The 16,158-nt window shown below is 39.2% G+C and overlaps 1 gene segment (V, D, J or C); it reads right to left on the reverse strand.

The window, feature by feature from the left end:
- Positions 1-7,123: 7,123 nt before the first annotated feature.
- Positions 7,124-14,473, reverse strand: LOC103172453. The segment is given in 5 exon segments: positions 7,124-7,222; positions 7,351-7,481; positions 9,561-9,890; positions 10,381-10,692; positions 14,440-14,473. Coding segments are annotated over 5 exon segments (906 nt in total).
- Positions 14,474-16,158: the final 1,685 nt, after the last annotated feature.

Raw genomic sequence — 16,158 nt, forward strand, 5'->3', positions numbered from 1 at the left:
CACGTGTTGAAATAATCAGTAACTTTTAACGACAGTGGAGTTCATGCTTTAATGTAACCATTCAGCGGCGCTACAGGAGCTTTTCGGAAACCTGAACACTGTTAGTGCTGTTAATCAGTAATGGCAATTTGGACCGATGAGATGTTTGAGCAGCGAGAAACTTGAGTAGCATTTGGATTCTATGACTTTCAAATGAATCTGAACAAAACAACTTTGCTTCATCTGATGATATATTGGTAACCGAAGCCTGCAGCGGTAAAGAGATTTTTTTTATAAAGCGTCTATATATTAATTCACCCACTACTTCACAGAATATCTATCATTTAAACAACCCATCCAGCTGACCATCGCTGATCATCACATCCACCTGACCATCACAGGTCCACACATCCACCTGACCATCACAGGTCCACACATCCACATGATCCTCAAAGGTCAACGCACCCATACTTCCATCCAGTCTTCAACCTAACCAATCAATCCTTCCGTGCAAACGCCCAGCTTGGCTTTTGAAACGAATTACAAGCAAACATTACAAGGAGACAAGCGATGAGGAGCAGAGACTGTTGTTTGTAAAATGATCCAAGGCCTACTCATCTATGAGACCAGGTAATCTAGATCGTTGAGATCATCTGGTTTTAAAATGTACAATTATCCTGTGGAAAATTAAGTTTGGAAATAAAGTTATTCATTTGAATAATTGTGGGCCGATGCTTCAGTTGATGTTCAAATGTTCTTATTTAATTGGGATTTGTCTCTTCAAATATCACTGACTTTTTTCGCAGCCAATGAGAGAAAGCTTTGTATGTCATCACTGTGGTGGATAAGTTCTCCAACGTTTGCACTCATGCGATTTTCATCTGCAAATCAACAGGAAACGACTCACTGCCCACAGAGCACAGATTTCTGCAGATAGCAAACCATGGCAGATGATATGTGTAACTCATTGTAACTACCCATTTGTTCTTTGTTTCAAAACGTTTCCATATTAAAATAATAATTCATATTAATAATCCATGTATATTATACAGTGCTTTTCACATCTTCTAGATGTCACAAAGTGCTTCACAAAATATTCTACGATATAAGTTAGCTGTACGTTTGTGGACAAACCTAGGCAGTCTATTGCAGTGTGTCAAACACAGTTCTCGTTTGAAATGACCGATTTATTATTCTTAGTTTTCTCTTGAGGGATTAATGTTAGATTCGTGGAGTCGGGAAACTTGTCCAAAGTTTCGCCCTGCCGGGAATCGAAGCGAGAACGCTTCCTTGAGAGGCGAGCGATCTACAAATAATAAACAGATGATCTGGGAGTGACAGGATATCTGATAAGTAAAACATAAGGGATGGTCTTGTAAAAATCGTCTAAATTATTGGTGGGCGGGTGGATGGGTCGAGGGCCTATGACGTGGGGGGCAGCTTGATAGAGATCGAGAGTTTTTAATACAGATAAATTATTTTCACGGTCGTTCAAGTCATTGACTAAAGGCTTTAATTTAGATATTTGGCTATGGAATGCCTGACAGGAGCAATGTTTGTGACAGAACCATATACATTTTCACAAGATAGCCAGAGACATATCTAAAAGAGCATCAAATGTAGAGCAAGTATATTGGCTGAAAAGGATTGTCCTTCAAGTAGCCAGCAGACATTCAATGGAGCAAATTGTCACTTTTTTGCTCCAAACGTCTTATTTTCTATAATCAATGGACTGATAGACACTGTATTATTGCTCTCAACTGTTGTTTCAACTGATGTTGGTTATTCAGTTTCAGTTTGAATACTTTTTGCGGGGTGGGTGTCGTGGGGGTAAGTTTCCTTACTCCACACGCCTGATAATATTCCCTCTGCAAAATAAAACAAGATATAGTTGTTCTCTTCAAAAAACGACTGTTTGCTGGACACTGCTGTGCGCAATTGACTGCCGCATTTCGCCCACTAGTATCCTGTCAATTCACTTCACAGTCTATTTGGGACGTCGAGATGACTTGAAAAGCGCTATACGAAAGGATTATTATTATTATATATGTTATTTAATACACAGCGTCGCCAAATCGAGGATAATAATCTTTACATTTTATACAGCGTATTTCCTGGCTGAAGATATCTTAATCGCTTCAAATGATTTACTGCAGAGCTTAGTGACTGTATGATGCAGGTGAATGAAACGCAGCCACGAAATGTTTATCAGTCTGTTTCACATGGCAGTAGTTTCGCCTCTGACAAGTGATTGTGTGTCAACATTGACATTTTGACTCATGTAGTCCCTCCTGATAATGCAACACAGTGCTCGGGTTGTGCCGCATAGTGAGGCTGCAATCTTTCCGGTGGGATATTAAACCGAGGTTTGTCTGTCTGTGTAAATGGAGGTTAAAGATTTCAGGGCACTATGTGAAATAAAACGGGAGATTCTCCCGTGTCCTGGCCAACAATCCTACTCTGAGAATCCTCAACAGCACGAAATAACGGCGTCTGAAATGCTGATATTATTATGGTGCAATATAAAGTAATATTAATAAGAAGAAATTGGTCATTCCACTGCTTGTCTTTTGGTGGAACATTGCTGGGTGCAATTGACCGCCACATTCTCCCACAAATTAAAAAGTCAATTTACTTCACATTATATTGTCTGAAGCACTTACAGACGAATTTAACACGTTGTATCGAATGCAAGGATTATTTTTATTAGTAATTTAATGTTAACGTGTACAGTGGTGATTTTTGTCCGATTAGTTTGAGCTATTCTCTCTTTATGAAAACAGGGGTATGGGACATCTATAAAGTAAATAAGAAGTGAGAGAAAATCTCCAACAATGTAGTTCACCCCCTGCACTGTATTACAGTGTCGGCCTGGAATTCATCAGTTTCACATGCAGACATGGGGCTTGAACCCACGGCCTTCTGACTGACAGGCCAGAGTGCTGACAACTGAGCCAGGTTACTGCATATGTTTAATGGTACACTCTGCGTTCAAAGTCTCAATGTGGGGATTGAGCGAAATGATCCTAATTAATGGACACACTGCAGGTTAACATCAGCATTCGGACAGACAGAATAAGAAGCATCTTACGTCAACTTCCTCAGACATGAAAGTTACAATATTTCCTATATACTATTGATTTCAAAATAATATTCCCTAAAACACATGTCCAAAGATCATTGGAGCGTTTCTGTTTCACTCACTGAAAGCAACTAACACGTTCACACACGTTCCTTGTTTAGCTATTAATTTTCAATAATTAATGCTGCCATAATACCTACTGTAGATTGTTATTCTTTCTGGTGCGGATTATTCTACGCTAGTCAGCAGTAGGTTTCGAACTTTTTTTNGCTTCTGAAATATAAAGTTTGCGTGGAGAGGTTATAATTATATAAACATTAAATAATCAAGGAATGTCTGTCCAAAAATTTACTTTCTGGAAGACGTTAAGCTTTGTAAGATACGCATTTGTCGTGAATTTGCTACCCGGCAAAATTAAAGCTGTCTTGTGAAGCATTCTCCAATAGATACAAATAACCTTCAACAGCTTTATATCCCCTGCAGAACAATTTCTGGTAGAACTATTTGATTTCCACTGGCATGAGGCGTGTATGGAAAAGACACTGTGTTGTTTTTTGTAATATTTTTAACTAGTTTCTGGCAGCTGGTTTAAGGTTAGGTTTATATTGAGATGAAGCTGCTCTAATTTAGTTTGAGAAAGTGCAGGTGTTTCCTGCAGATAAGAAACTGATTCACTCTCAGAACATCACGTGACCAATGTCAGTGTTTTCTTATAAATGTTGTTTGATGGATTCAGTAAAGTGTTCATTAAAGTTAGTTACCCTCCAAACCTCAGCGATTGTTAAATTTGATTTCACTCAAGTTTATAAATCGTGGATATATTCGTTGTATTCTATTCTGCCTTTGGTTATTGTGGCCAGAATTGGTGTGCGGTGCGGAGGGGAAGGGGTGAGAGGAGGAAACGGGTCTGACTGGAGCTTAACTGATTCCAGGTTGGGACAGTTGGCATAAAATATGGTAATTGAATAAAGCCTTTGTAGTGATCTCGATCATTGTGTTCCTGAGCCAAGTGAGTCCTTAATATTTCACGCCGTGTTGTTGACAAACCAGTCAACCTGACTGCCTCATTCGAAGGACCAGAGTGGCAAACTGTTTAAGGTGGCATTTGAAATGTGTTTAATTTCGGTCATGCTAACACTGTAGGCCAAAGCAATAACTGACAGGATAATTCTAATTGGTCAGGACATAGGAAACTGGCCAGACATTACATGCACTTGCAGATAAATTCCATTCCTGCAACAAGAGTTTCCAATGTTGCTAGTTTCCTGAAAATATATTGCTATTAAACTGTCCCCTAAATTGAGTCCGGATTCCTGCAGCTTTGTTCAGTGCAAATTATTCCCCAACCAGCCTCCTTCCCTCTCTATCTCTTTCTTTCTTTATTTCTCTCTCCCTTCTCTCTCTCGCCCTGTTTCTCTTTCTCTCTCTCCCTCTCTCTCTTTGACACAAACACACACACATATACATACAACATCATATATTACAATTTCATATGAATGTACACTCCAGTTTATTAATTGTTCCTCATAGAACATCAACCTCACTGAGGAAATAAGCCTCGCTGTTCTCTGTGCAGTATCTTGTCCAGGCTCTTTCATTTGGACAATCAGTCTGAACAATGTCTGTGCAGCTTCATGACGTTTTCCGAGGATTTGAGCCTCAACTGGTTAAGCATGTTGCACAACATCCTATTTGCTTTCTCAGGCCATAGCATGGCATGGTCTGTGCTGCTTTAAGATTATAGAAATGAACATCCTTCTCTTGTTGCAGAATAATTTCTTCCTATATTTCCATTGCAAGACGCAAACATCCTTGGATTGATAGCTGAATAGAAAAATTGTGAAGTAAATGAAGGATTGTTTTGGACAGGACGATTCTACTTGATATGGAAAGTGTTCATGGGCTGAAATCCACCAGAGTCTAAATATACTTTATTCATGTAACATTTTGAAATTTGTAGAATTTGGCAAGTCTTTGAAATCAGTACATACACAATACTGACTTTATTTTGGCAGTAATTAACAACTTCCAATTGCTGGATGCAAAAAAATTCTGCATAAAAGTGTCAAGATTTATACAAGTATGATTCCTTACCTACAGGGATCATTCACAAGTATGGTAATGGTAAGAGGCCTACAGTGTTTTGGTCAAAACAGAGGACATTTCCTGCAATTAAACGTCAAAGCAAAGCTCTGTACACACTATTTCAGTGAGTGAGCAATAAATGTATGGAACAGGATTCTTCCGGAGACGGTGAAAGCAGAAAGTTTGATTCTTTCAAAAGCAAACAAGATAGATATGTTTCAGGAAATAATCTTGGAGGACAGTAAATGTATAGAACAGGATTGCTCTGGAGACGGTGAACGCAGAAATTGTAGATGATTTCAAAAGCATATGGGATAGACCTTATTCAGGAAATTATAACTTGGGGGACGGTAAAGATTTGGGGCCATGACAAGTGAATTTCACTATGAGGATAGTGGAAGTTGAACTGGATGGTCTCTGGTCTTCTATTGTAACACCATTCTTATGTTCCAACTAAGCTGTTGGATTGGATCAGATCAGATTGAAAGCAGATATAACTGAGGATGTTAAACGTAGTGAACACAGGATACAGTAAGGATTGTGCTTTTTAGTTAGCAGGATAATCAAGGTCAATATTGCACCACATTTCTGCACGGTTAATCCCCAAATCATTAATAGGGTTGGCTGGAAATGCAGAGGTTGGATGACGAGAGGTCAAAACAGAACATGGTACAAAAAAAATGATGTATGTTTTGAGAGAGCTGGAAAATTATTCACATGTAAGATACGTGAATACTAATGTAGATGAAACAAACGGCAGAAGTGGTCACAGAATGGTCAGAACAAATGTACTTTTGTGCAGGGAATTTCCTCCTTACTGTGCAATTGTGACTATTTAGTTATTGATCTGTCAACTTATTTTTTTCCCATGAAGCTGCTCGGTTCAAATTGTGCAGCTCAGCAGAGGCAGGAGATAAATCTATGTCAATGCATAAACAGATTGAACACGCGCATTGTTCCATAAATACTCTAACACATAAATGCATGTTATTCTATTAGAATAGCCACGTGTCTGAAGCTGTATCTGGGTGTGGGGCAGATCATTGTGGACGGAAGCAGCTGCCAGTCACTGGAGCAAAGAATAACTCAAGTGGAACAATTTTATAGCAAAGCTATATCTGAAGTAGGACATTACATTTAACAGCTTTTGTTTAATGCTGACTTACTGGAATCTGTCGAATTTGGAAATCAGGAGCAAAGGCAAAATTGACACAAAAGGAACAGGAAATAAAAATATCAAACAGCTCAATCAGCCGTCACATCTTTATTGATATATCACGGTAACAATATAGAGAATCTGCAGACATTAAGAAACAGGAGTGAATACATATATAGAGCATCAAATTAATATCAAAGCATAGATACATCAGTCAATGTCTTTCGGTATCGTTACATCACAAAAAAATTAAACAGCAAATGAAGACTATCAGCGAGCCGTGATGGTAACATTATTAGTTATTGTTTCCAAAAGGCATATTGTAAAATAAACTAAAGATAAGAAAAGCTACTAAAATTCACATAGTTGCACAACACATTGTTTATTTTCAGCTGATTTCTATAATGGGGGAAAAAAGACAGCACATAATCAGTCTCAAGACACCGTTGTTAAACACAGACGGACGAGACACATCGATGAATATGATCTGAAGAAACTCAATTTATCTGGAAAATAAAAGCAAATATATAATGAATGATTTCAGCCGAGATAGAGAATTCATGTTCAGGCATATGTTTAATGTTCTATATATATATATCAACACAGACACTAACACACTAAGAAGAATAAATACACAAAAACAAATACAAATAAACAAACACACACACACACAGTCACACATACACGAATCCAACTGATTGTCTTTTAATTTTTAGTTGCTTGCTGGGAACTGTGGCAGACAGAACGATTTCATGATGCTTTAAATTGTCCACAATGTACAGACAGAGGTACATAATCTGTAGAGATCCATTAGCCCTTGCCTAGTCTATACCAGGTGAGCATATCTCAGGTGCGATAGGGTGTGTAATGGAGAGGATATTCTCATCACCTTCACACAGCCCAGTAACAAGGAACTTGGCCTAAAAAGAAAGGGAAAGTTCTCAGCAGAGTGGTGGCAATGAGAATGACAATGAGGGTTCCTATGGAACAAGTATTCAACATCAGCTGCTACATCATATCATGGCGTCAAATAATTTATTCTCATCACCTTAATTAAAGTGACGGCTGCGCTGTACATAATACTCAGGAAGAAGAGGATGATGAAGGTGGAAGCAGTAGGCCACAGGTTGTCACTTGGTACTTCTTGAAAACCTTTCAGCATCATCTCGGTTGGGAAATCTGTTAGGATAAAAAAAAGGAAATATCTTTAGAGGGGATTCAAACCTGAGGCCTTTCTGCTTTCAACGTATTATTGTTAATGTATATGCATTTTCCCAGTTGATCACGGGCTCCCTCACTTTAATAAACTGCACGTTCCCTTCGATCAATTTTTCTAAATGTTTAGTTTTAACAGAAGTAAAGGAATCTTGGTTTTATTTTTTCTTCCTCACAATTAATGAATCCAAAAAAGAACTGGGGGAACATTTTGGGAAATTAAAATTCGTGGAATAACAGAAGGATGGAAATACTACCATTGAGATTCCGCTGTTAGAAAATGGACATATCGTCCCCAACCATCCAATTCCTCCTTTCTGCCTATATTGTACGTTTGAGATATTGAGATATTGAGATAAAGCATAATATATTCTAAAATATCTGAATTTATGAATTGACTAATCCTTCATATGTTACAGTGGCTTTCCTGCATGTTTTATCCCGTTTGTATGGATACAATCCTCTTTCGTTGCTTCAGTCTTTGAAGACTTCATGGATTTAAATGCTTTGGTACGACTCTCTTCAATTTTTCTTTTACTTTCTGTTTTTAGAAGTACAGCAACAATATTTGTAGCTGTTCGCTGCAGCGCCAATCACAGGCATTATTTTCATGGTCTTTGTGTAACTGCCCAAAACCCTCTCAGCAGCTCTTATGTCCTTTGTGTGATAAATTGTCCAGAACCACATGTAGTGATCCACTCACAATCCCGTTAACTTGAAATGTCATTGACAGTCGATTAACTTTGCGAAAATCACAGAATCTGTTTCAGTGATCTTCCGATACGTTTTCCAATCGACGTGTCCTCCAAGTTTTTTGCCATTCCACTTATAACAGAATTATTTTGCTGCTATTCCTACAGTGATTATTTTACTATAAATATACTTCAACAAACTGGTGTCTCAACATTGAACTACATTTCCACCTCTCTGGAAACTCAGTTAAAATGTCTGTTACATTACGCAATTCCCCAGGTTATTCCTCAATTTGTCAGCGTCCCCTACTCTTTCATCATCAACGTTTTTATAAATGGCACCATTTCTATTTCAAAATGGCTGATATTGTTGTAAAGCAATAGAACAACCAGCAAAAACATTTGTGTAAATCAACTAAACAGATTGAGGTATAAGTGAACAGGGTTCATCCCTGAGGGCCATCAAGTGTGTGAGGGGCCTGGGTTGGTGTGAATGTAGTTAAGTGCGTGCGAGACTGGGTGGAAGTGTCTGTGTGTGAGTTAGTGTGGGCCTGGGTGGATATGGTTGTGAATGAGTGTGCGAAGGTCTCGGTGTATGAGTGCAAATGTGGACTTGGGTGGATTGAGCGTGTGTGAAGTTTGTGAATGAGTGTATTTATTTACAAAGGCGTGGCTAAGCGAGTGCTCAAGTGAATATGTAACCGTATCCAGATCTTTTCTGTGGAACAAGTATCATTGTTACAGGAAATTTACCAAAATGGCCACAGTTTACATCTGAGAAGTTGTTTCGTGTGGAATGCGATGCTGTTCAGTGATTGAGAAAATATCCTGCAAGGGAAAAGGTGTAGCTGTGCTGTGCAATTATAAAACAAACTGCAAATAAAATTCGTTTTGAGATTGGATTATAACCAGTGATGTTGAATTAGTGGGGACTTTATTATCAACTTATTTTTTTTGGGGGGAGGGTTGTGTGTGGGTGGTGGGGCGTAGGGGTGTGGGGTGGACGCGCTGGTCCGCCCGGCGTATGACACATGTGGAAATATATCACCACGCTTAAGTGTAAATACGAAAATGACTGCGGTAATAACTTAATATTAGCTTTTCTTCCAAAAAAAATGCATCAGTCCTCACGCTGGAAAATATCTGTTTGAATAATTTTAAATCACTCCGAAGTACCTGACACGTCAATAAAACAATGATCTTTATTTGATTTAATTGTTGAAAACTGACAATGCAATGGCAAGAAGGTGGGTGCACAAAAGGATAAGCAAGATGGTATTGAGAGACACTCAGTGACACGGATTCACGGTGTCCATCAGGACAAGTGCAAGGTTTACAAAACTCGGTTTACCGCTGGATTTATTTACGGTTCTGGTCAGGGTCTTCAGTGGGAACGTTTCGTGGCCCACCACACATGAGTAGGAGGGTCTTCTGTTCCACTCATCGACTGAGAGGGTTAACATGCTGTACATGGAGTAGTTGAGATCTTCACTGTCTGCCATCACCTCGGTGTTTCTGTACTTGTTGGCATCAATCAACTGGTCATTCACAGTCCACTGCACAAAGATCTCTTTGGGAGCGAAGTCCTTCACCAGGCAGGTCAAGGTGACAAACTGCTGAGCAGCCATTTCTTCTGCCGAGGGGAGGAGCAGATACACTGAAGGTTGTTTTGTGTACACAACTGTAGGAAGAATGCAATCAGATCAATACAATGATGGTGTCAATCATAGAATATTTTGAAGCATCAGATCTTGCAGAACAAGCTGAGAATAATGTTTGTGTCTCTGTTAAATCTGTGCTCAGTGGTTTGTAATTGTTGGTGTGACTAGGAACATTGGTGTGGGTTGAAATCCCCGACAGGACTTTATTATATGCACCCAGTGACCAGCGGTTCAGATATGGTAACTCTGCTCCCTGAGAACATGTGTAAACATCCTCCAGGTGATGGTTAGATTCTTGTTGATATAATTCATGTGGGTGAATGTACTTAACAAATTTTATCTATAAATTGTTGTCCGACGTTCGTGAGAGATTATAAATCTATCGAAAGACAAACAGAAAAAGAAGCAAACAGAGAGCTGATCATTGTATTCCCAGTTGTTTCTGTTGATTGAAATCTGAAATTACAATAAACAAATAAATCATTTATTTCCTGAAATATGGCTACTCACCTTTCCTCTTAAATGTCTTTTCACCGATGGGAGTTGGGATATCTTCATGATTGGCAAGGCAGAAGAATTCTTTCCCACTCTTCCAGTCTTGTGTAGAAACGTTTAATTTACTGATCACTTCCTGAGGCTCAGTGGCAGACGTTTTCCCATATCCAGACTGTAAATGTGTCTTTCCTTGTGTCCAAGTCACGTTGACGTCAAGTGGTGCATTGGCCACGACACATGTCAGCGTTACAGTGGACTCCATTAAAACCTGTTGCTGCGAGGGTGGCAGGAAAGAGACCTTCACACCCCCAGTGGGTTGCTCACATTCTAGAAAAGGAAAAGACACATGAAACTGGATTAACAGCCAATATCCAGGATTTCATATTCGGTCAGTTAAACAATACTGTTCATGAATATTCTCACACTGTGGGTGAGCTGAACACAGATTGCTGATTCCGAATATGCTCATCATTTGGTGTTGGAATAATTTACTGGAATACTGAACAAGACTTCCTGAAGGACTGCGTGATATTGCACCTGTTGAGTTTCAATTCCCTCTGACTGAATACCACTCAGGAATAAACACGTGTATTGGTTGACTTGTAACTGTGCATTTAACTGTATACCTTCTCGGATTAACCCAAATTCACTCTTTGTGTCCAGGAAACAAAGTGGAAGTAATTGTTGAGGAAGTGTGTGGTATAGCTCTGCGGATAAAAGGCTGTAGATTGCGGCCCGATTTCTTCATGTTGCTCAGTTCAATAAACTTGGGGTCAAAGCTCGCATGTGTATTGCTTTCATTGAAACACCAAAAAGGGGCGCTACACAAATGAAGGTAGCATTGTCAGGCCAAGCAGGTTCTCTGTTTGTATGTGTGTGTGTTCATGTGTGTGTATGTATGTATGTATGTATGCAGTTTTTAGAAAAGCCGCTGAAACTAAACTGTTGCATCAATTTCCTAATCGTCTGTTTCATTTGCTAAAATATTTTTGTTTCAAGGTTACTAAGACGTTTGCGTAATCTTAAATTTTGATGCAATCGTCAGAAGATTTCAAACATATTTCTTTGCGGCTCTGATATGTATTAAAACAAGTTACTCTGCTCAGATTGATGACAGAATCGACACAGTCAATGGCCACCAGACAGCCGATGTGTTTTGTTAAAATAGTACATTAAATATTGATAAGAATAATATCACTTGCATTGGAAATAGCGTCTTATCAAGTCTTTGAGATATTTCAATGCGCTTCACAGAATACAGTGTGAAGTGAAATCAGTCTATATTGTCTGTGCGAAAAATATTTGATTGACTGTTGAAGAATTTTGATCCCTCTTTATTTTGTAATCTACAAAATTAGAAAACGATTAAAATGGTTAGGTTCAGTGTTTACATGAGGAATGAAGGACTGCAATCAGTGTTGTGCCCAGGACACGGAAATACCCAACATATCTATTGGTATTTTTGTCGCAATCAGCTGTGAAATGGTTAAATAAAGGCAGAAGCCGCTGTCCGGCGTTTGATGTTAGTGACGGTGCATTGCCTAACGGGCAAAGCAATATTACATTCACATTTGAAACTATAAATAGAATATTCCTTGCATTTGTTATAGCGACATATCACGTCTTTGAGACGTCTCCAACTGCTTCAAAGAATACACTGTAAAGTGAATTCACTGTATGTTTGAGGGCGAAATGCGGCATCCAAATGCGTACAGCAGTTTTCCACAAACAGTCGTGGATTCAGTGACAAATTTATTGTTAATATTTTGAAGAGAGTAATACTTCCGGGGAAGCAATCGGTTGATTGACTAACAGGTGTGTTGCTACGTACTGTAAGGCAAACCGAATTGTTGTTGTGAGTGTGGAGTAAGTAGACTTTCCTGACTTTTCGCCCTGCCCGGGAATCAAACACAGGTTGTCTATCCTGCGAGGCGAGTGCTCTAAACTCTGAGCTATAGGACTCCACAGAGTGGAAAACATTCTGCTTTGCTTCACAGTCTGTATTACCCTGAATTGTGTTAGATCCATGTGGTGACAGTTGAATGTCCTGTTGTCACGCTGCATTCATGCCACACAGGCTGACAGACAGAGGCCGGTGATATAAATATATAAAACAAGCAGTGCTGGTGTCTGTGGGTCTGTTTCCAGCCCCTGCGGTCACCGACTTGTTAGCTATCAATAAATTAAATTAACTAATGATACAAATAGAGACATTATTCACTTCTGAGATCCAAATCCTCAAGTAATAATAAACATTTGTAGATTATAAAACTTTACTTTAAGATTTCGCGGAAGTGTATAATAATCTTAAATTTACTTTAAATTTGGATTCCGGTTCTTCTTAAGAATTCGGGAAACCTCTTTTTAGAAATCAATCTGAATTTAACAAATATTTACAAATCTGCGGGATTGACGTCAGTTCATGTTTCGACCTCTGGAAAGATATTTTGTGAAACAAACCTTCACATTGCTCTTTCCTATCCCTCGATCTGAAGGTTAAACTTGAACCGAGCTCACAGCCGCTCTCCCCACAGTGAGATATCCCCGTTCAGCAATTTGCAATTACACTGTTCAATGCCGTTTACTCAGGTCTCACACACAGTCACAGCCTGAACCCTCACATCTTAAACACACATTGTTTCCATCCAATTACCCACAGGTCACTCCATGTTCTCCTTCCCTCAGCCTGAAGCTGTCAGTAACCGCACAGCAGCTCACACATTCTCCATCCACATCACACACGATGCATTCTACATTTTGCAAAGTAACTCACGGACACAATTCCCTGCAGCTCAAACAGTTACACAGAATACCTAATTCATGTATTTACAGTGGAATGAGCTACTGATTCCTTTCACGCTCATCTCTGCTGAGTCTGGAGTTTGAGCTGGTCAGTTTTGGTACCATTAGCTGCATGTCTGTGACCAGTTTCGCTGTGTGTTAACCATCTCATAAACAAATGTATCTGATACATTGCAGCGTGTTATTCAGAGTTTACCATTTGTTTACTCAAAAAAAAAAATTTGCATTTATTTCTGCTGATCAGTTAATGCAAAACAGGAAACTCATATTTGTAGATCAACAGATACATAGAATAACTAAAGCATGTGATTACAGTAAAATGAGAGATTTCTTCCTTTCACCCTCATCTCTGCCAACTCTGAAGTTTTAGATAATCAACTACGATATCATTAGTTTGATGTCAGCGACCAGTTTCGCTTTGTGTTGAACATGTCATTAATAATTGGATCTCTTACAATGCAGTCTGCTATTCAAACTTGAACACACGTTTGATGAATACATCTGTGTTTTTCTACACGATAGTTAGTGTAAAGCGGAAAGCTGATGATTGTAGATGAACACCGACCTGTGTACACTCTGAGGAATGGAAGTAAGTTTAAATCAACCGCTGGCGATATCAATTGAAATGAAGCATTAAATCAAAGAGTAGCTGAATGTTATCGTGACTGGTGTATGGGCAGCTGAGGAAAAGAAACTGTGAGCAACACGTTAATGCTAATATTACTTGAAATAAAAACATTCACTCATATTTCTGTAACATTCGTGCAGATTTGAGTTGTCAGTCACACCGCAGCAATGTAAACCCGCTTTACTCTCTCACTCACCTCCTCCCAGATGAACATCTTTAACCCACAGCAGCGTTCCTTATATTAAACAACAGATTGAAATACATATCGGAATCGATCCGATAACCTTCGCGTCACTCATCCCACGATATTCAGGTCCTCATTTCCAAATCTTGGGCACAGTTTCAAACACTTTAATAGAACTCTCGGCATCATTATACCCGAAACCCAGCAGCTGCCATTCACCGCGAACAAACATTATGGAAAGTCCTTTAGAGTAATCACCAAAAATATCACCAACAAAAACTAAAGAGAATAGTACATGTTATTGAAAGCAATGGCAGGTAAAAATCTTTAGCGTCGCTTAAACTGTGAGTTTTCCCGTCCACGAAGAATTCATTACATTATATAGGTGTTAAAGTGAAAAAAAACAAATATACAAAGAGACAAGTTCAGTGAATTGAGTGAGATAATGTCTGCTACTCACCATCCGTCACAGTCAACACGGTGCCTTGACCCATGTAGTCACTGTGCTACAGTCAGTGTGCTGCCCACTGCAACAACCTGCTGTGCGGGCAGGACACACAAACACAACCTTACTGTAAATGTTGGCTCTCCCAAACCAAATACAATACCCAATATATGTCTGTAACGTTCTGAAAACAATTGCTTGACTCTGTGTTTACCTGTTAAATGTTTGCATCTTTGCCAGTTTGCAGTGTTCATGTCAAACACGTTTTATTGTGACCAACAGATTGGAGATGAAATGTAATGTTTTATGTCTATTAAATCTGGCAATTTGCTCAGCGCTCGGCAGCATTTTACGAATAACAAATCCCCGCATATTCAGTGGGACTCACACAAGCGAACAGAGTGAGAGATTAGCTGCTTTGGTGTTGGACGGTTTTTGTATTGACAGTTAATGCCGTGGTGTTTATCTCACTGTGCTGCAGTCAGTGTGCTGCCCACTGCAACAACCTGCTGTGAGGACAAGGCACACAAATAAAATAGTAGTAAATGTTGGTTTCCCCAAACCAAATAAAGTGCACAATATATTTCTGTAATTTTCTGAAAACAATTGCTTGGCTCTGTGTTTACCTGTTCAGTGGTTGTATTTTTGCCGGTTTGCAGCACTCATCTCAAACACATGTTGTTGTCAAGAACAGATTGAAGAATAAATATGATGTTTTGTGTCTGTTAAAGTGGTAAAATCCTAAGCGATCGACACCATTTTACAAATGCCAGTTCCTCACGTATTCAGTGGGACCCACACAAGCGAACAGTGATAGAGATTAGCTGGTTTGGTGTTCAAGGGTTTTTGTATTGATTGTTAATGCTGTGTGTTGCTTGTCACAGTGATACACAATATGACAAAATCTCCTGCACAGGACGAACTAACAAATATTGACCCGGAATTCCTGGCAACGGCTGGTCCTCAGTTCACAGAATCCTTTGATGACTCCTGTGATATTTCAGTCAGAATAAATTCTTATGTTTTCCAGAGACTTTCGTTTAATGTCCGAACAGATCCAGAGACGTCAATTTCGTTGAGTACCATCCTATAATCCAAATTAACCGCAATAAATCTGCTAAACACTATGTTATTATCGATTATCGATTATCGATTTTCAGGGCCATTTATTTCGGTGTGTCGGTGTTGTTTGATGACTGGAGTCAGCAGTCTCTGTGGCAGGGGTTTTTGTATGAGGAGGTGGTTGTATGCAGCATTGTGTCTTTTCTTTACACAGTGATACAGTCCAATACAAATACTGATCCCCCATATGTGTACAATATCGGCTGCCAAAATTCACTGAAAGTGACTATTCTCCTCTGACGTGACGCAGAATCTGTCTCATAGTTTCCTCATAACAACAGAAACATTATGCAATTATTTCCAACAGCTTGTGACTTGGTGATGTTTTTGAACCGTCATTTATTGCGGTTCTTCCCACCTCAACAGCACAGTGTCACTGACTATCTGAAATCACAGAATACTACAGCACAGATAAGCAGTTCATTCACTTAAATCAAACAACGATTCAATGTGCGGGATCTGTCAGATAATAAATGTATCTTCAGCTTTTCCTTTAAACTTGGGCACAAAACAGCATTGACACCATGTTTGCCCCTCAGTCAGTTTAGGGTGGGAGGGGCTGCCTTTCTCCCCTTGTGTATTTGTAGGAGTTCAGCCCCGTTTCGTCTCACT

The sequence above is a fragment of the Callorhinchus milii genome, unplaced genomic scaffold (genome assembly GCF_018977255.1).
Source record: "Callorhinchus milii isolate IMCB2004 unplaced genomic scaffold, IMCB_Cmil_1.0 Scaffold820, whole genome shotgun sequence".
NCBI lineage: Eukaryota > Metazoa > Chordata > Chondrichthyes > Chimaeriformes > Callorhinchidae > Callorhinchus > Callorhinchus milii.